General features: G+C 37.3%; 1 protein-coding gene across 1 annotated transcript in view; it reads right to left on the bottom strand.

The window, feature by feature from the left end:
* LOC108701849 (dynein heavy chain 11, axonemal-like) overlaps positions 1-21,214 on the bottom strand; it is a 154,559-nt gene that overhangs the window by 35,394 nt on the left and 97,951 nt on the right. The window contains exons 45-53 of the mRNA XM_018236864.2: positions 20,642-20,743; positions 19,151-19,285; positions 14,697-14,870; positions 13,798-14,033; positions 13,485-13,607; positions 9,429-9,633; positions 7,877-8,041; positions 3,001-3,141; positions 2,054-2,224 (exon numbers count right to left, since the gene is read on the bottom strand). Coding sequence (XP_018092353.2) covers positions 2,054-2,224; positions 3,001-3,141; positions 7,877-8,041; positions 9,429-9,633; positions 13,485-13,607; positions 13,798-14,033; positions 14,697-14,870; positions 19,151-19,285; positions 20,642-20,743 — 1,452 coding nt within the window. The remainder of the gene's footprint in view (positions 1-2,053; positions 2,225-3,000; positions 3,142-7,876; positions 8,042-9,428; positions 9,634-13,484; positions 13,608-13,797; positions 14,034-14,696; positions 14,871-19,150; positions 19,286-20,641; positions 20,744-21,214) is intronic.

Here is a 21,214-nt window from a genome sequence, read left to right on the forward strand (position 1 = left end):
AATGTATAAAGCAAAACAGGACAAAAGTGATATTATATGCGCCTTTTATAGAGCATATACACCAAACCCTTTATCTGAAAGAGATGCACTGAAACAGGGAAGTTATTATTCTTATGAAGAGTTGCTCAGAGCGTTCTAGAAGCATATTTTTTTGGAATTTACTCCTCATTTTCCAGTGTGGTTGCACCCTAGGCAGGTGCCTTGGCTGTCTATCCCTTGGTTTTGGCTCTGATATAAAGTTAAGAGGCCCTATTTCTCACACCTAGTGCAAAACACTAAAATACTGTAGATGTAAAATTGATAATAATCAGGAAGATTGTTGCATCCATACATGGACCTTTGCAATTTAAGATGATTGCCAATGTACTTCTTCATCCTGCTCTGATAAATGAGGCACAAGTGCATGCATTAATGCAAGGGACCGTTGAGCTTACCATCAGCTTAGACCCAGCAGTAAATTGTAAAATGCTGCATTGTAGGTTATACATAACAATTTGAATTTAATTGGCACATTTCACTTTATTTGTAAATGAACCCCCAGGTCTTTTAAAACCAGTGTAGTTTTGTTGTCTGCCTTTTCCTTTTATTCCATTAGATGTTTGTCAGTTCCTCTCCTGTTAGAATGCAGCAAGCAGGAACAAATATAAAAGGTTTTGCTAACACAGACATCACTGGCTCCAAACAAAAAGAAAAAGAAATAATCTAATAAAAAAGCAACAGATGTTAATTATATTGAATTGAGTAAACTGGGCTTTCCCACAACTATTTTTGCTAGACACGTGAAAAAACAATAAGCACTTAAAGTGCCGTTTAGAGCATATTTTATTACTTTGTTATTTCCTGGATGTTTAATGAAGTGAGCCTCAGTGAGTCAGCAAGTGTCATTTCATTCAAATGATGCTGATTTTGTCTGCAGCCCAGTCTTTTCTGAAACTGGCTATACACATACCGATAATATAGTAGGAAATTGAGTTGTATTCCTTTCTTTTTCAATAATTTTTATTGGTGTTTATTTTATATCACAATAAATGCAACCAATATTCATGTACTATGTACCAATATAAGTAGGTTGGGCATGTTTAAAAATCGAATCTGTCGATGCACCATATCTGCCAATGTATAGTGTATTGGCAGATAAGCCCCAGCTCCTCTTCACTGTCTACTGATCTGAACATTCAGGCTGTCAGCCTTAACAAACGGAACAATAGAGAGTTGGTGCAGGAAACTGAACAAAATGGTCAATGAAAAGTGAGGCTTTTGAGATTATAGAATAAATCTATATTGAAATAAGCCCAATTATATCCTTAGAAGGGTTTAAAGTAGCCTTGGATAAAGTTCTTTTTCCCCCTTCTTTTTTTATTTTGTCAAGTTAGGAATGCTAGGAATACTATTATAATCTTGAAACTGCTCTGTGCATGAGAAATTTGCAAGCAAAACATGCAGCCAATGGCTTAATTACAATACAGCAGACCCCATGGATGGCCTGGGGAACAGGGGGGTCTGGACCACTGACCCTTAGCTCTCACAATTCTCTGACAGCTGAAAGGCCGCAACAAGTTGAATATCCCTGATTTAAGTAGCTCTCTCTCTCATTCAGGGGTCCCAGTCATCTGTTGTCCTGGCCTAGCGCTTCTCTGGTCGTGATGTGCCATATTTCTTTAAAAACTGGAGAAATTCTTAGACAATTTAATTTTGTTATATTAATCAACAGAGAGTGTTTTATTAGTCCCATTTTTTAATGAAAAGTTTGGCCTTATAATTTCTTCTCTTAGTAAACATGAGTCCAAAGGTTATATTAGTTAGGTTGCAAAACTCTTTTATATCTGGAGACAAAGCACAACAAAAGTTGCCTTTTAGGAGGGCAATAAGAGGGTGTCAATAAAGTCTAGTAGGGTGTGTGCTCTTCGACTGGCACATACTATAGTGACATTATTTAGGATCATGACAAGTTGATGGGTGATGTAGTTTAAGAAAAATCACCCAAATGTTATTATGTTCTATAAGAAGCTCTCAAAAAAGGAACTCTGCTGTTACAAAAAGGAATGTACTGTACCTGAAAAGCTAGCTGGGATGTGAAGGTCACCTTATCTCTTTCAAACAGACCTCTGCTGATATATATGAAAGTTGAATATGTCACACAGTCAATGAGGTTATTAACTCTCGTTTGGACATCATCAGATGACTCCGCTTGCCGCACAGACTTGTGAAACACAATATTAAAGGCCTGCAAAGGAGAAGGAGGTTAGGATAAAAATGCCATCTGATGAAAATCTACATGTCCAGTGTTCCTCTTATGGGTGAAGGTCTCAGATCCCTTTAAATCACGCTCAGTATAGTCTGGTATCTACATCTGAATGGCTTTAGATGCTCAAGTAGTCCTTTGCCACATTTTGCAGTATCAGATCTACCCCTCTCCTCTGTTTTGTACCTGTAAGCACTATGGCACACACAACTGTTTGGTCTAACAGGGGATACACGGATTGTTTTGCACTTGATGCTTTTCCTGAAACAATGAAATGGTTCTCTGTGCCGTTAGCCTGGGTCATAGAATAACCAAGCAGACTAAGTATCATTATGTAGCCCTTTCAGCTATTTTTAATGCATTTGTGTAAAACTCTACAGAAATATTGGTATAGTCAGAAGTGTGAGGGAATATTGTTATTTATTTGGAAAATTTAAGATTCTTGGAAGCACTGCAGAAATACTCTACTTCTATAAAACAGAGTATACTAAAGCAGTCAACTACCAACGCTCCGAGACACTGAGAAACCCCTCAAGCTGCAACACATTCAATTAAAAATGTACTTTTAAAAATGGCAAAATGTATTTGTTAAAAAACAATCTACTTATGGATATAACTACACAAGCTAAGAAACAATAATGACAGGAGAAAGTGTTGTAGGCGAGCCTGTAAAACAACTAATCAGAGAATATATGCTCCAGCAGGAAGACATGTCCTGTTTATTTTGTTATGACCCACACCCAGTATGCTGTTCTGACCTTAAGTGAAAACTGGTACATAGGGCTGATCTTTTTTAGATCATTCATGATGAAGTAGAGTAAGGAAGCTCTTGCGGCTACAGGCCGATAATGCTCTCGAGCTTCATTGATCTTGACTTCGTTGACCTTGGCTTCCAACACCTGAGAGTGAAAAACCAAACAAACTCATTCAGCTTTCACAAATGAATTGAGATGGACTATAAGCAAGACAATAAGCAACAACATAGCTATAGAGATGGCAGGCAATATGGCTGTTTTGGGAATAAAAGAACAAGGGGTATAATACCCAATAACTAGCAGTATTCCAGACAGTTTCTTATTCTGTATGTTAACTGCCCCTTATTTATGGAAATGCCACCAAGACCTAGACTTGTGGGGAGAAGATAGCATGCAGCCCTTACTGTAAAATGACTGATATAGTAGCAGAACCATAATTTGAATGATTAGATTTGCTAGGCATACTACACGACTACATTTTTTGAATTATTTTGAAAAATGTTTTGTTTAATGAAAATATTTTAGTAGTTAGTAGCGTTGAAAAGTCTAAAGCAACTCCATTTGCTTAGTAATCTTAAATAATAACAACAGACCTTCAATTTAAGTAAAATAAAATCTTGTTTAGATGTTGTAAAACAATGATGAGATGGTATTTGGGTCATGGGTCACTACATTAGCTTGCAGGGTGAGTAAATTCAAAAGCTGGTTTAAAATGAGCTCCTGTGGTTATCATATGTACTTAATACATTAATGGCTGGCCAACCTGCCAACTGCCATCCAGAATTTTGAGCACAACATTGTAAATGGGAAGAAATACAACACAACAATGAAACTCTTTGGTTGGACACATGAAGGAATCTTCCTATTTCTGTGACTGAACTAAATCTCTTTGGGTTAAATCAGGGACTTAATAATAGAAACATCAGCCCCAGTCACTGTGTAGTGGATTTGCAGTATATTTGGGCAAAGCGTAAGAAATTGAAGATAGGGGTAAGGTTTCCTTAAAGGAGATGGAAAGCTACCAAGGCAGTTTATTGCCAATAGATTAGCCACAACAGTGCAAGCTAGAACACGATTTTTATTCTTTAGAATGCTTTGCCATACCAGAGTAAACAGCTCTAGACCCTGTCTCTGTTTTTATGATGACAGCTGCCATATTAGCTTGCTGTGACAGCACTTCCTGTCTGAGTCTCTCCCTGCTGGCTCATAGCTCTGGGCTCAGTTTACAGCAGGGAGGGGCGGGAGGGAGGGGGAAAGGAGCAAACTGAGCATGCTCAAGCCCTGGGGGTTTAAGCTGAAAACAAGAAGTCTGATACAGAAGCCTATGTGTACACAACAGAAGGAAAGAAATGTTTCTTTTGACAGATGACTCTGAGCAGCATTACTTTGAGGGTTTACTGGTTTATTCATATAGACCTTTCTGATAAATCTTACTTCGTTTTAACCTTTCCTGCTATGGGCTACTGTCCAGGTGCAAATTTACCAAGAACTGGTAACTGAGCCCAATAATGATTATTATGCCACTGGGTGGCATATCCAGATTTATCTATATGAAATGTTTTTACTAATAGAATGTACATGTCACTACTTATAACAGTGCAAGATCATATCCAACACTACAGAAGCAGATTCAGAACTTTTCAGACCCCCATGCCCCAGCTCACTGAAGTGTATAACTACACCAAGCAATTAAAAATGTTCAAATTCATTGACATATTGTACTGAGAACTGACAAGTGTACATAAAGCAAAATAAAAATATTCATTGCAATGTCATGAATATTATAAATCTTATTTCATGCTCACAGAGAAATGTGCATAAGTGACTCCCAAAATGATACTGTTCAGCAGTTCAGGTGAATTTCATTTATCCCATACGTGACTTAAACAATATGGGTTTGCAGGCACAGCAACACCAAGTCTAAAGCTCACTGCGATAAGCAAGGTTCTTAGATTAATTAAGTTGTATATCTAAAATATGGGAAAGGTCACAGGGTAATACATGACTAATAATATGGTCTCATTATGCAAAATAATGAATATGAAATAACTTCATATAAATTTATAGTTTAATCTATCTGTCCAGTAGCTGTATATAAGATACATCAAGGCAGGGACAGTCTTGTTCAAATTACTTTTAGGGAGTAACATCACACATAGTTGATCTGGAAATTTATATATGGTTATAAATTAGCCCCCACCTATAACCTAAAACTAAAAACTGCCCAACAAGCACTCATGTCAGCTCTAATCTGGTTATAATTGCCTGAAATGAGCTTCTCTATGTTTTTTTAGGTGATTTCAGTGAAAGTATATATAGGGGCTGTTTCTACCAACTCAACACTGTGCTTTTGGGCAGTGTTGTTTTAAAAAAAAATGGTACTCGAAACAGTCCTGTGTGTTGCTCTAAAACACTCACAATATCCCAGTGTACCACTGCCCTATTAAAGGGTTTTTGCATCCAGAGAGAGAAACAAATGGCATTGATCCTTGTTTATCAGTTTACCCAATTATATTCTAATTCTAAAATATATTTGTCATATACAGCAGGTATGGACGGACGGGTATGGGGTCGCTTATCTGGAAGCCATTCCCCAGAAAGCTCTGAATTATGAATGGCCATATTTGAAATCTGTGTGTCTGCTGCGGCCTCTTCTTCCTGGATTTCCCCTGTGCCTCCCCTTGACTCGGATCCTGCCTAATCTCACCCTCTTCTTCCACATTGATGTCTGCTTGTTCTCCAGCTGGATTAACAGGCCTCACACCCCAGGTGAGTGTCACACACACAAGCACACAATCACACTAATACACACTTTCATTTACACGCGCACTTTCACAATTTTCTGTCTTTTTTTTACTTCATCATGTGGGTTTTTTTGCCTTAAAAAATGTTTTATTGCCACTGTGAATAGCATAATTACTAACCGCACTGTGCAATACCTTTTGTATGTTATTTTTGTTAATTTATTACGATTTTGGTGTATTTTTAGACATTTTATTGCATTTTCAGCTTTGAATAGGTGTTGTTCACGTGTTTCTGACCATAAAAATTATTTAGGTTAATTAAGTTGTACATAAGGTTTGCAAAACAGTCAGGTTTAGAGACTTCAACTAACAGTGGAGGTGGGATGTTGTAGTTTTACTACATCGCTTCAATTTACTTCCATATAGCGAAGGCCCATCCTGTGTGTTAGAGTCCAATGTACCCCATGCTCTGAACCTTTCTAGCTAAACAAGTGGTATTACAGCCAATGAGGGGTTACAGAACCTTATGCTTTGTGGGAGAAACAAACTTGCAAAATGAAAGTTTTGAGATGATTTTCCAGAATGTTCATAAATTTGTAGACGGGCTAAAAGGAGCCAAAAAGCCCTTCACGTGCAAAACACGCAGCATAAAGCCTTCTGAAAACAGAAGGTATTTACTTGTCTTGTGCCATATACATTGCACTGCCTTAATACCAAAAATAAAAGTTTAACTCTTACTTAAGGCATGAAAATTTCTCCTTTATGTCCCTTTGGCCAACTATTGAAATAGGCTGTCTACAAGTTTGGATATATGGTTCTGAGCTATTAGGCTGTATCTGTGCTATTAAAGAGATACTGACAACAGAAATCAAACTCTTTTTTTTACATCTATCATAATATTGCCTTTGAAAGCAATTTAGAATTTTGCCATAAAGTATTTACACAATGCTTTAAACTTACCTGTCTGGTGTCCCATGTTCCTGTAGGATGGGGCTGCCATATTTGACAGGCTGAGATGCCCTCTTAGGCAAAGCTTTTCTAATATAAAGAGACTCAACGTGGCCATTCTATGTTCACAGATAGCCTGGTTACTGCCTAGGCAAATGCTACTAACTCGTGCAAGAATAGATCTTTTTTACTCAGCGTAGGAGTTTTGCTTTAAATATAAGGAATAATGAAACCCTGCTCCCTCATACTGTAGAACTTATAAAGGATATATTGTAAATATTATTCATGGTTCTTTTGTATTATATAGTTTTAATTAGGATTAGGGGTAAACCCTAAACAAAGTTTAAAGGAGTGATTCACGGTTCAGTTAACTTTTACTATTTTGTAAAATGGCTACTTTTAAGCAACTTTTCAATTCAAAAAGTAGTTTTTGAATTATTTTCCAGCTTTCAAATGGGGGTCACTGACCCTATATAAAAACAAATGCTCTGTAAGACTGCAAATTTATTGTTAGTGCTACTTTTTATTCCTCTATTCAGGTCCTCTCCTGTTCATAATTCAGTCTCTTATTTAAATAGCATGGTTTCTATGGTAATTTGGACCCTAGCAACCAGATTGCTGAAATTGGAAATAGGGGAGCTCTCTTCATCATACTAAAATTTAATTTAAAGGTGAACAACCTGTCTAAAACACCTAACTGTTGATAGCTTTCTGCTATGCACAATGACTGGCTCTATAGCATCATCCCGTGGATGAAGTTACTGCAGATATACGCTTTTGCTATTTTGACAACTTTTGAGTTGTCCATGGTTTGGCACATTTTAGGATCATGAAATCCCTCTTAAATCAGTCATTTAAAAGTACAAATACTCATCACAATAAGTAAGATAAAAACTTAAATGTTAATAAAAAACAAGATGGATATTCAGAGGCTAGTTTAGCTTTTTTTGTAGCCACATGAGGTGAGATATTCTAAAGCTGGCCATACATGAGCCGATAAAAGCTGCCGACAGACCGAGTTGGCAGCTTATTGGCCTGTGTGTGTGGCCCTCCGACGGGCTTCCCCAATCTATATCTGGAGAAAAGTCGGCCAGATGTCGATCGGGCAGGGTTAAAACTAGCGGATCTCTACGTGAATGCCCACCTTTAGACTCATGGCAGTGTTTTTGGGAAGACAAAATATTTACCTTCATTTCTATTTCTGCCGCAGTGTGTTTGGTGGTTTCCAGTTTCTCGACTAGCAACGTGTCCCCCAGGAAATTGCTTTCCGCAGCTGATAGGCGTGTCAGTAATTCATCCTCCAGCATTTTCAATTCAATTTTAAAATAGTTCTGCTGCTTTGTGAGCTCAGACTGAAGAGAAAATGGCAAGTTTTAGAGCCATAATTGTAACAGCTTTAACATAGAGAATACACTTTCTTACCTCTTAATCTTTCTTATTATAAAACAGTTCACTATAGTTTTGAAGTTATGGTAACAAAGCTAGTGAAGACAAAGGAGCAAACATTTTTGATTTATTCATACTTTATATTAAACTGACTGCTTTCTATGCTTAGCACTTCCTAAACCTTTAACACCGAGAGCCAAAAGGGCTTCACTTCTGCCAGAAGAGACACCTTACTATTTCATAAAAATTGGAGCACAGTTATGTATAGTGTTTGTGTATAGTTTTTATCTGCACCTCATAGTTCCAGGCTGTAAATCTGTCCAGCCTGCAGCTCTCTGACTCACTTTACTAGTCCAAATCGAGTTACTCCAAAGTCTGCTGCCTACTAGCTAAATGCAACTTTGCACCCAAATTAGGGTGGACTTTATTATGCTGTAATTCAGGTTCAAGTTGCTATATTTGGGGAAATAAGCAGCTGTCTGTGGTTGCATTTTGCACATTATAACTCATTAGTAAAAAAAAAAAGAAGCCCTACAGTTTGAATTCAAGGCAAAAATCAGGTTTGTTGTTTTTTAAAGTGAACCTGTTCATTCACTGTTTCAGATTTGCATTGGAAGTTTGAATTGCCTTTTCATTACAAAATGTTATGTGCAAAACATTGCTTTCAGTTGACTACATACATCAGATAACTTACTGATCCTGTTTAGAGGTCCAACATTTCTGTAACAGTAAGGATACAGGCCATCAAAATTGTGGGGAGCTCCCCATTTTGGATCTTGTTAGCATCTTTTGAATGTCAGTGACAGTGGACATGCCCGTGTGCTGAGCATGTTCATGAGAAGTTAAGCTTATGGGTTAATAAAATATTAGGAGACATCAGTGATAGAAGCTGATGCTACAGGACTAATTATTCATTAATTGTGATTCATGTATGCTGCCATGTAATGCAAATATGAATTAATTAATACTCAGCCTTGCATTGTTAATTATACATTGTTTGTATACAGTATATTGTAAGGTAGTCCCTGAGCTCAGGTAACTGACAGTAGCCCAGAGCATGTGCTGTTCTAGGGAGATACTGGATCATCTTCAGGGGCACAAGTATTTACTGCTCATAGAATCAATATTCTATGTGCAGTGTTCCCTTTGTATTCTACTTGCTTGAAACACTATTGGTATTTAAAAAAGCATGAGAATTATCTGAATTTATATTTGTCAAACTAACCAAGAACTTAGACAGAAGAACAAAACACTGCCCAGAGGGTGCTACAGTTTAGAGTGACTCATCTTCATTACATATACAAATGTACAACCATACACTCATCAAGTTAATGGTATAAAAATAGATTTTACCTTGAACTGTTCCAAATCTGGCCTTTCTAGGTTGACAACGTCAGCTAGAAGTTGATCCTCTAAACCATCCCGTGTTACAGTAAAATTGATTAAAGTTGTTTGTGCTTGTATTTCAGGTTTGTAATGTGGATTTGCAAGCTTTGTATGAAGTATAAGTCTGAATTTAGGATGAAATTTACACTCCTTATCCCCAATTCTGATAAATCTGCAAAGGGATACAAATTTTTTTTTTACGAATGCCTCTGGTTTACCTAAAGGAAATGTTTTAAATGTTTTTTGGTTTGAAAATACATGAGTTTTCAAAATATGTTAAAGGCAGGTACTGTCATAGATTAAGGCATATTCAGTCTAATCTACAATTTTTTGGTTGAGAAGGTGTTAAATTCAAGGTTTGAAGAATTCACGTTTAATAGTGGTATACGTTGTCCTGTTTATATATAATATTTCCATTTGCTTTATTTCTCCAAACTTCTGAGAAAGTATTAATGGCTCATCATCCAGTTTTATTGCTTTTGTGGTCTTTGGTACCCATGTTTTTTCTTAGCAGTTCAAGAGTTGCCCCCCATTGGAAGCTATGGTGATTACCTACAATCACTGGTGCTAGTGCTTGTCAGGAAATTTTACATGGAATAACAAATTACCATGTGTTTGGTCAAATAAACATAAACAGCACTTTCTATAGAAGGTACAAGACATGAGGCTTCTTCACAAAATGTATTGCAGGATACTATACATATATGCCAGCATGGGTATTGCCTGTTACTTCTTACAATTCTGAGGGCACAATAGTTCTCTAGACTTTAAACACAATAATTATTCACAAGAATGGCTGCTGAATTCCTCACTGGTTGCAGTTAAAGGAATTAGTGTCAGATGAGATTTGTGATTGCTACAACCACCAAGTGACACAAACTGTGTATTTGTTAATGCCAAATGCAACCAAGGCAAATACTACTTGGTCCAGTGCCCTTCCTGCCCCTCATTCACGATCCACCACCTTCCCCATCGGTCCACACAACAAACCTGCTGCCACTGGCACCACTCCAGTTTGGTGGCTGAATAAAAGGGGATAATCCCCGACTGCACTAATCGGTGTGTGTGCGGATCGGTTTCTTTTACACATTGGTTGCTAAGGGACCCAGCCGGGTCAACGGAAGGAACGCACCACCAGCTTGCAGGATTGGTGAACTACAGGTGTGCGGTAGGAGAATTACATTGTACTGGCACCACTCAGCCAGCAATGCTCTTCTGCAGATCAACACTTACTCCCATTTCTCTTGTTGGCTTGCTACCTTTTAAAATGTGCCCATCCACCACCACCAGCTGTGCTCTAAACAAGTACCTTGCCTGCCTACACATAGTTATCACATTGTTTCCCTTCTGATCTGTATTCTATCAATCTTAATTTGTAGGTTTCCTCTTATAAGCACTAGAGATACTAACACTATATCAAGAATCCATCCCATGTCATGCCCAGAGCCTGATATCCTTGGGGAAAATCATATTTTTCCATTGTTAAAGGCTCAACTCACTTTATGCTTAGGAAATTAGATTGCTGGTCACATTTATGAGGCAATGCAGGCAACAATCAACTTTCTTTTTATACATTTATAGGAAGTTTAGGTATCTCTACCACCAAAATATAATGTTTTGAAGGGAAGGGCTTGGGCATGACATTTTTGAAAACAATGTCAGTATCCCTTTAATTATTCCTTTAACTAGAACAACAACAGTCATCTGGGAAAAAAAGCTAAAAGCATTGTGGTTACAATCTTTCTTTACCCTGTAAACATTCACATTTTTTCTGTCACCTCTAGCTGTTGAAATATTGTTTTGAAGTCATCAGTCATTGAAATTCAGAATCACCACCAAGTGCAATAAGCAGTAGTCATTTTCTGAGTCTCAGCTCCCCATGAAATCACTCCTTGTATCAAATACCTCCAAGGGAGTGAGAAATTAAAGATACCTTTCAGTGCTGTGTTGAGCTGTGCTATTTGTAGGCAAACTGATCAATACTCAGCATGGGAAAGGCCTTATCTACAACTATAAACTAGGGGTGTCTCGTAGGGCATTTGTTCAAGGATGCCAAACATTTCGGAAGCCTCAGCTGAAAACTAAAATGCGGAAAACACTACTGGCAATGATATATTAGAAAGTAATTGAAATAATAACTGTCTGGACTAGTTGTCGGCAGAGCTTGAAATAAATTACTGTAATTGATAAGCTCAATATCCCTCAACATAAGGGATATTAAACTGACCCTAATCACTGATGAATTACAGAATATTTGTTAAAAAATAGTCATTCTGTGTCTTGTAAAAGATAAAGAGGACACTGCAATTAGAGACACATGGGTTTAATTAACATTGTTGCTAATATTAATAGATTTCAAGAAAATGCATTGAAATAAAACAAAGTTAATAGTTCATTTTTTAGCTACTATCTGTTGGCTCAACTGGAAATGTCTCTGTGATTAAATAAAGGAATGTTGCTTATTTGTCACAGATTTATCAACCAACCTATATTAGGATAAACTTTTAAACTAGATACACAGGGCACTAAATGATAAAATATTTATGTTCAAATCAAGATTTTAGTGCTGTAAGAATAACAAATTCTTATTAAATCATGGCAGAAGGGATTTAGTGTTAATGAAAACATGTTAATTAGGTTTAGTTTAGACATGCATTTTTGGTCTATTGCTAAAATCAGCACCAAGCATCCTCCTGAAAGCCAGCAGTGTCTAGGACAGGGGTCCCCAACCTTTTTTTACCGGTGAGCCACATTCAAAAATAAAAAGAGTTTGGGAGAAACACAGGCATGCAAAAAGTTCCTGGGGTGCCAAATAAGGGCTGTGGTTGGCTATTTGGTGACCCCTATGTAGACTGGCAGATTAACAGGAGGCTCTATATAGCAGCTCACCTGTTTTTATTCAGCCAAAACTTGCCTCCAAGCCTCGAATTCAAAAATAAGTACCTGCTTTGAGGCCACTGGGAGCAACATTTTGCTCGCGAACTACTGGTTGGGGATCACTGGTCTAGGAGGATGCTGGGGACTCTGATTATAAAAGGATATGTAAATACAGTTGCTTTAAGGATTAAGAAAGTCAGATTTAGTGGGTGTGACAATTTATCAGGCATGTCACATTGAATATAATTGCTAACCTTAGTTGAAAGTGCTCCTCTTAGCTAAAAAAATTCACTGACCCAGGATATATTCTGTTGAGAACCCATGGAATATTTATGTTTGATGGTGGAGTAGTACTCACATAGAATGCACCCCATCTTTTTGTATTTATCAGTGAAGAGGATATGCAGCCTTGGGTTCAAAGATATCAATTATATTCATTAGGGGTGCCTAGCAAATTGGCACCAACTGTGAAGATGACTTTCTCTTTCTCTGTGTTTTATAATGATGACAGCGACACATCACAGATTTTGTCAGTATGACTTTAAAAAGCTTTTTATCATCTAACGTACTAAACTAACACCCCTCCTCCCCCTAATGTTTAACTTTGTGGGCCAAAAACACCTCTCTATGCAGCACAACTAAAGCAATATTGTCTAAAAATACTTTCCACCAATTATACAAGGACTGTAGCCCAATTAAGAGAATCATCCAGCAAGAATATTGCAAGCTTTATACACACTGAACAACCTTGTTCTTGGTCAGAGTTGGAATCATCAAACATCTAAGCAGCACCATGTCCACCCTTGCCATGTTTGATTACAGTGGGATATCAATAAGACATCTTACATACTGCAAGCTTCCCAATTAGAGAACCCTCTTGCCTCTGTAATATACATTGGGTCACCTGGTTTTGAGTGTGTGATAGGGCAGTTTTGCAGAGTATTTACATCTTTAAAGACTGATGAAATTCAGCATCTAGACTGGAAACTGTAATTCAGCAAGGATTGTAGAAAGGTATCTTGAACATCCATGACTTATTCAGTTAACCATTAAAGGAAACACACTTGAATGTTTTACTTAATTTTTCATGGCCAAAGCAGCACCAAACCAAACAGTAAAAAAGTGAAGTTGCTACTAGTCACTTACCTTCCCTTCTTAAGTGTGTGCCTCCCAAGCAAAGCATCAAGAACTGGATCAATGGTTTCTTCTAAATTTTCAATCAAAACTGGGTCTCCAGCAACAACTGCCTGCTCTATTTCATCAACGTACCTTCACAGGAAATACATATGAAATATGTCAATTGTTTGATGCAAGAAGCAACCTTTATTGAAATTGGAAACATTTTCATCTGCAAAGTCTTAACATTAGTTGCTTTACTCTAACACATGGTAAAAATCAAAAACGTTATCAACTCGTATTTTGTTTGGAGAAAATTCATAAATTTTCTTAATTATCTTACCCTTTTTGGCTCAAATGAATGACCTTTAATCTGGAACCATATCTACTTTTAAGCCACTTGATTCCTTGAAGTTGAGGGTCAATCATCAAAGGCCATCGCTCACAGTTTGTAAGTATTGTGCCATTTTGTATGGACATTGAATCACTAGGCAATCCCTCGTTATTCCATTTTGCAATAGTTGCGTCATCAGTTAACATGGATATAGGATCAAGCCCTTCTGTCATTGGGATTGGATACTGCAAAAGAAAATAATGTTATCATAATTGAAGTATGTATATACTTTAGGTGAGCATTTTTATACGGTGATCCTTATTTGACCAATAACCAAAAAGGGTTAGGCTGATGTTACTGTATAGAGTACAAGAAAAGTTTAGTATTTAAGAACCTCTGCAAAAAACATAGCTTATTTACTTTAGAGACCCACAACTAATGTGCATCTACACTATTAAATATAATGGCTACTAATTACAAATTGCTGCTTATGAATGCCCCTGTTAACCTGCATCTTTATACCCAATTAAAATGGCAGGAGTTAAACAACAGAGGGCCTGAGAATTGCAGGAATACTATCAATGTGAACCTTCTCTCAAAATGACTTTTTTGTGCCCCTAGCTCTCCTAAATAGACATCCCAAACAGAGATGTCTCTAACATTGTGATGTTGTGTGTTAAGGGCGGCCTTGAACATATGATGAATTCCAAAGAGGGCTTGAGCCAAAAAGGCCAAAAAAAACCTCTGCGAATGATCCCTACTAATGCTACAAGTTTAAAGCTTATGCTGATTGTATGAAGACAAAAGCATCAATTTGGCAGTTGAGCGGTGTTTGTTCTTGTTTAGTTTGATAGTGTAGCATCCAGAATTTAAAAGGCAACTGAATGAATATCCAAAAGGACACATACCTTTTGACATCTCAGAAATGGCATCCACAAATGTTCAACCAGTTCATACCGATACTTTTTGGAGAAGGAGCCAGCATATGAAATGAAGGATGCGGTAAGTAGGACATCCCCGCACAGGGTATGCTCTTGTTCGTGGTAAATAGCCACAGACTGAGCCCATCTCACATTTTCTGACTGCCAAGAAAATAACCAACAAAGCTACCAATATCTGAAATTCCAATATAGTAATCTCCAAGCATAAGTAAAGCGATCATATTGCAGTTTTGAAAGCAATGAGTGCTAGGAAAATTCATTATGGATTATGTACTGATGATTTCCTTATTGAGTCTTAATTCTAAAAGTGAACTTTAAAACTGAATGAGAAAAGAAGATTTATGAATTCAAATGTATGGAGTTATTTAACATATTAAGACAGAGCCTTAATTTAGGGTCAGGTTTCATGCCACACTATGTGACCTGACTGAATCCAGACTCTTGGGGGCAAATTCACTAAGCGCCGAAGAGCCGAACGTTAATTCGCTAGCATTTGGCATTTTCGTTACTGCGCAAATTCACTAACGAACGCTGGCGTAGTTTCGCTAGTGTTACTTCGCACCCTTACGCCTGGCGAATTTTCACTAGCAACGTAACTACGCAAATTCACTAACGCGCGCAGTGTACTGAACGCTACCTTTTACGCTAGACTTCCTTCGTCACCTCAGACCTGGCAAAGCGCAATAGAGTAAATAGGGATTGTTAAAAAAAAAAGTCAAAATTTTTTCTAAGTCCCAAAAAACGCTGGCATGTTTTCTACATCATGGGTGATAGGCTGAAAAAGATCGAAATTTTTTTTGGGGCTCCCCTCCTTCCCCCCTACATTTCCTGACTCATGGCAACTTACCTAGACAGTGGGCACATGTGTAGGGCAAAATAAAATTTTTATTTGATGAATTGAAGGTTTTCTAGGCATTTGTAGTGCTGATACGTATTCCTCCATTGAAATTTGAATTTGGCGCCCTATGCAAATTAGCCTTCGCTAGCGTAACTTCGCTTCACTTAGCGAATCAACTCTAGCGCAACTTCGCAACCTTACGCTACCCCTGTGCGCAACTTCGGATTTTAGTGAATTTGCGAAGCGCTGGCGAAACTACGCCTGGCGAAGTGCGGCGAAGTTGCGCCTGGTGAAACTACGATTGTTAGTGAATTTGCCCCTTGGACTATTTACGACCCACCCTAATTCATTGCATTATCTCTACATTTGATCTCTATCTATCTGTAACTTCCTAATTTATTTCCCATGAATACCTTTCACTGATATAACAGTATATTTGCTGTGCCTTTCCAGCTTTCATTTGTATTTTGCCTGACGAATGGGCCTTGGTGCTCCGAAAGCTTGCAATGTTTTTTTATTGTTAGCCAATATAGGTATCACTTCTACAATACTTTTTGTATTTGTTCGTATATATATATATATATATATATATATATATATATATATATATATATATATATATATATATATATATATACTGGCTAGCACGGTACCACAGTTTTTGTTTTATTGAGTTGGAAATATGTACAGTGACTGTAGTTCAGTTTCTCAGTCAACATTGTGTAGCTCAGGAAATAACAAAACCCTACTTTTCCTTTTAATTATGTTCAGCCTAAGTCCTATTGACGGAACTCATATTGAACCGGGGGGGGGGGGGTATACTGCCCCTTCTAAACTTTCTCATTTTCTGTGCCATTATGTTTAGGAGAAACACAGCTTTTGAATTTTGACACAACAGAATACATTGGGTTTAGTAGCAAGATTTTTTCCACTTTGAACATTAATAGATGAAAGTGAATGTTACATTTATTACATTCTCAGGAACCATAAACACAGTATGCTAAAAACCTAATCATTGTGTTCATAAACAGTAATTGTTATATATCTTTTCTTTCAAACTTACAAACAAAAGCTCATTTTTTAGGCATTTTTAACAAACAAAAAGTTTGAGCTATTTATTTAATAATGCCAAACACAGATAAATATATGTGTAATAAATAAGCATAATGCACCTCCTGCTGTAAAATATAAGGATATGAGAAGAGACCAAAGCAGTTCAGTGTCCATATAGGTGTAATTGGGGAGGTGCCTCTATGAGCTTAAGGGATGACCTTTTTATACATGTGTGATGTCTACAAACAGAACTGGCTGTTCTGAAGATCTGCTTATATATCAATTGTTTGGGTTCATCCTGCAGAAAGGGCCAATATGCTCAATACCCCCTTTCCAAGTGCACCATGTGCACACTTGGTGCCTTTTGTTTTATCTTAGCAAAGCATCACTCCCTTCTCCATGGTGCCCTTCACAAGCTTTAGCAGCTTATATCTGTCTAAAGGAGAAAACATGGTTGTCAAGGTTTCCTTTTGGGGCAATAAGCTAAAGGAGAATTTCCCTCAAACAGGGGATTAAAAGGCATAATGGCTCATTTGTAACATTGAAGGCAGAGTGCAAGTCATGATGATCTTTTACATAGTTCCGAATAGGATATGATAACACACAGTCGATAACTGTCCACAACAGGGACACATTATTTATGCAGGAAAGTGTATCATTCCCTTTGCTCATCAAGTGGATCGCTTGGATCTTATCTAAAGGTGGTGTAAGATCTCCACTACCTAATGGCAGTAAGTGCATAGTTGGAGCTTGTGGCAGAGATCCAGAGGAGATTCACCATACTAGAAACATTCTTAGTAATTATACTGCTACCTGCCGATATTTCACATCCCCTCCAGCAATGATAGATCTATTAGTAAGTTCCAGTACCAACACACAACCATCTTATACTGAGTTTCCTTGACTTACAAAACACATTTTTCTGATAATATCCCATCATTTTTGACAGACGTTGATATGAAACTGTGAATACTATTTGCAATTTTACCTAAATGAGCATAGTCAGTGTCACGAAGGGCATCCCATACTAAATATTGGTTGTCAAGGACCTATGAGTGCCACTGTAGTTCACCCATTTACCTCTCCGAAGACTGCCTTGAGGCTACAAAATATTTGGAAGGCATTATTACTAATATGTCATCCTGTATATTGGACGATATATTTTTTAAAATTATCTTGTTCTACCTGCCTTCCATTATCTGACTACAACTCCCAGAATTCATCTTTCAGGTTTATAAATGTTGAAGTTTAACATTTGGCAAACTGCAGGCTTAATTTTCCTATCCTTGATAACACACTATAAATACAATGGGGGGCAGATTTATCAAGGGTCGAATTTCGAGGGTTAAAAACCCTCTAATTCGACCCTCGAAGTAAAATACTTCGAATATCGAATTCGAAGGATTTTAGCGCAAAAGCTTAGATGGAACGATCGAATAAAAATAGTTTGATTCGAACGATTTTGCTATGTTGCTATGGGGAAGGTCCCCATAGGCTAACATTGGACTTCGGTAGCTTTAATTTGGCGAAGTATGAAGTCGAAGTTTTTTTTAAAGAGACAGTACTTTGATTATCGAAATGATGAACAATTTTTACTTCGAATCATTCGAATCATTCATTGACCAATTCGATGGTCGAAGTACCCAAAAAATTACTTTGAAATTCGAATATTTTTTGATTCAAACTATTCACTCGAGCTTAGTAAATCTGTCCCTATGTGTGAAGAACATCTTGGTAGACTATAAAAGGTCTTCTGGGAATGAGATATGCAACCAAATCCCTAGGCAATAAATAAAATCCAGACAAATCTTTAGCCATGGGTTTATCTACTTTTACCTCCCATTTATTTGGTTATGCAATTGAAGTTCAATCACAGCCTGTTACAACGCAATAACACATTGAATGGCAGCCAAGCGTAAAGGAATATTCTCCAAATTAATCTTCCAATGGACATTGTTGAAATCTGCATGATTTAGTGACTGGATTAGAATAGATGTCTGGTAAAGAAGGAGACAGGCAAGTAATCCCTCATGGAGCAACAAAGAACCACAAAGGAGGCTGATTTAATATAAAAAGAACAGAGTTAACTAACACAGTAAACTGTTGATTAACCCCATGAGTACCAGGCAGTTTTATGATGAATGTGTCGGGGTCGCTGATGTGTCTGAGAAGTTTCAGAAGATGCCCATTCTCATAAATTTCAGGCTTTTGCAGTAAGGAACCATTAACGTTGTTTTACTATTATGACCAGTCTTTGTGTTTTAATTAATCATATTTATAGCAGATACATAATACTTACTTACTATGCAAGGACAGTCGTTTCACGCTCTTTCCCCGAGCTCCATAAAGAAACGTAAGAAATGTCGAGAATGTAAAGGTCAAAAATGCATTTCTACCATGAAAATAAATGCATGATAATGACATAATTTTGTTCAGCTCATCAGGTTCTTTGCTAAGTGCCTGTGTTATTGCCAGATCAGTAGTGTATAACAAAGAATTGCTCTTTGCAGCTTGCTCTGTAGGACCTCACCTCTAGACCTTTCACTAATCTGTTAGCCAGCTCAATAGTCTTGTTAGTTCTATTCACTTCTTCTTGACAGCGGATTTTCTCAGCCGTGGCTCTTTCGAAATCAGTTGTTAAAGCAGCCAGGTTTGTGTCCAGTTCCTTTAAATGGAAAACAGCGAGGCATCAGTTTGATAGCAAGCAAGAGAATAGTTATCACTGGCTAACATTCCCAAATTTAATCCCACCACAATACAAAAAATGGGAGCCCTACCCATGGATATATCATAATGCAGATTCATAAAACACTGAAATCTTCAGTATATTCTGATATGACAGTATCTTTACGCTCGTAGGTTTTTTGGTCATAGGGGAAAGGTTAAAACCATTGCTTTCAATAGACCTTTAGAAAATACACAATCAAAGACCAGAGATAAATTTGACGTAGTTGGCCAGCTTAAACATACTGCAATATATGGACAAACATTCCTTGTTTTCTTTAAAGGGGAGAGAGCATTCTATATACTATATAGGCATAGAAGGCCAAATGGTTGGGTGAGCATGGGCCCACCATGAGTTTTGCTGGTACACTGGTAAGCCAGTCTGTGTACATAGTCTGTCGCTCTTGGAACTCAGGTGATAGTCATGCTATATATTATAACGAAGGGCACTAACTTTTAATTCTGTTCTGTTACATGGAGCAAACGGATTCAAGATTTTTCAAGTTTTGTGTAATAATAATAAATCATTCTCTTCCTCTTTACTTTGTGTATTAAAACCCTGCACATTAATCTCCCATCTTTAAATATCTCCCTTTTTTCGAAACAGGATTTTTTTCTTTGCCACCATGATCAAACAGTGTCACATTGCTATGGCAATCGCTGCCCAGACCTGGAATACAGATCAGCTTAATTGTGCAACGCGGTATTGCTGGTGCATGTCAATCACAGCCCATGAATTGAGAAAAATTTGCTCTGTTCATTCTGTTCAATGATGTACCCAATTAAACCTGTTAGAATTCATGATCTTCAGTCAAGGTTAAATGAAAGTAGTTACTGCTGTCAGCTAGGTGATTAAATGCTGCCTACATCAGGCACATTTATGTGCAAAATTAAAATTTTGGTATAAAGCATGAATCTTTATGCATGCCCATTAATTATCTTGCCGTTGTTCTACTTATTAAATACCCGCTGCATTTCTTCTTCATCAGTTTCCTTTCAAAACTTATTTCATAGTTCACGTTCAAATAAAATTCAGTGTTTAAATAAATTGCTTCACCAAGGAAACGCGCTAAAATTCAGGAATTTGCCCGCTAATGTGTTAATGAGTTTGATAGCAATTAAAATGCTAAATATTCTCCAGAATCTTCCTGTTGTTCCATATGTGTAATTCAGTAAAGTACAGGGTCTTTGATTTGACCCTGTATGCCTCAACGTTAAACTATAATCAGTAAGGGGAACATGAGTTTGTCTGTGGACAGCATCTTTAAAAGCAACATGTCACATGATTGATACCTACTTCCAACTTTTTTTGAATAATTTCCAGTTTTTCGGCTGCAATAACAAGGTCTACGTTGGCTTGGGACAGAGCCTGCCGTTTAATATCGACCTCACAATATACCTAAGAAACACAAAGATCAGTTTAAAGATGTCTAGCTTTTATTCATACTTCTTTCCAAACCATAATGAAAATAAAAAGTACAAAAAAATGGGATCAAGGAACTCTCTTACACATTTCCTACCTCTTGTTCCACTTCCACCAGATCTGATTTGACCCTGACCTACAACCATTGTATGTGGCTGCACTTACTACCCTTATATTTGTGTCTTTAAGTTACATATCTACATAGATTGTTAGTTCTAGAAGGCAGGATATTCTTTTTATCTTTTTGTCTCTTAACAGGTTGCTCTTAACATTTTCAGAGCAGAGATGCTGTAGTTTATACCATTGCAAATAATGGCATTAGAGTGCAACTCGCTGTTAGCTATTGATCCAAACTGCCATTGGAATTCCAGACCTTCTTGGTCATCAGAGCAGGCTGGGCAGGAGCTCCTAGCAAGTACTTAGTAGTGCAAGGAGATGTATAGGTTG

The sequence above is a fragment of the Xenopus laevis genome, chromosome 9_10L, assembly GCF_017654675.1.
Source record: "Xenopus laevis strain J_2021 chromosome 9_10L, Xenopus_laevis_v10.1, whole genome shotgun sequence".
NCBI lineage: Eukaryota > Metazoa > Chordata > Amphibia > Anura > Pipidae > Xenopus > Xenopus laevis.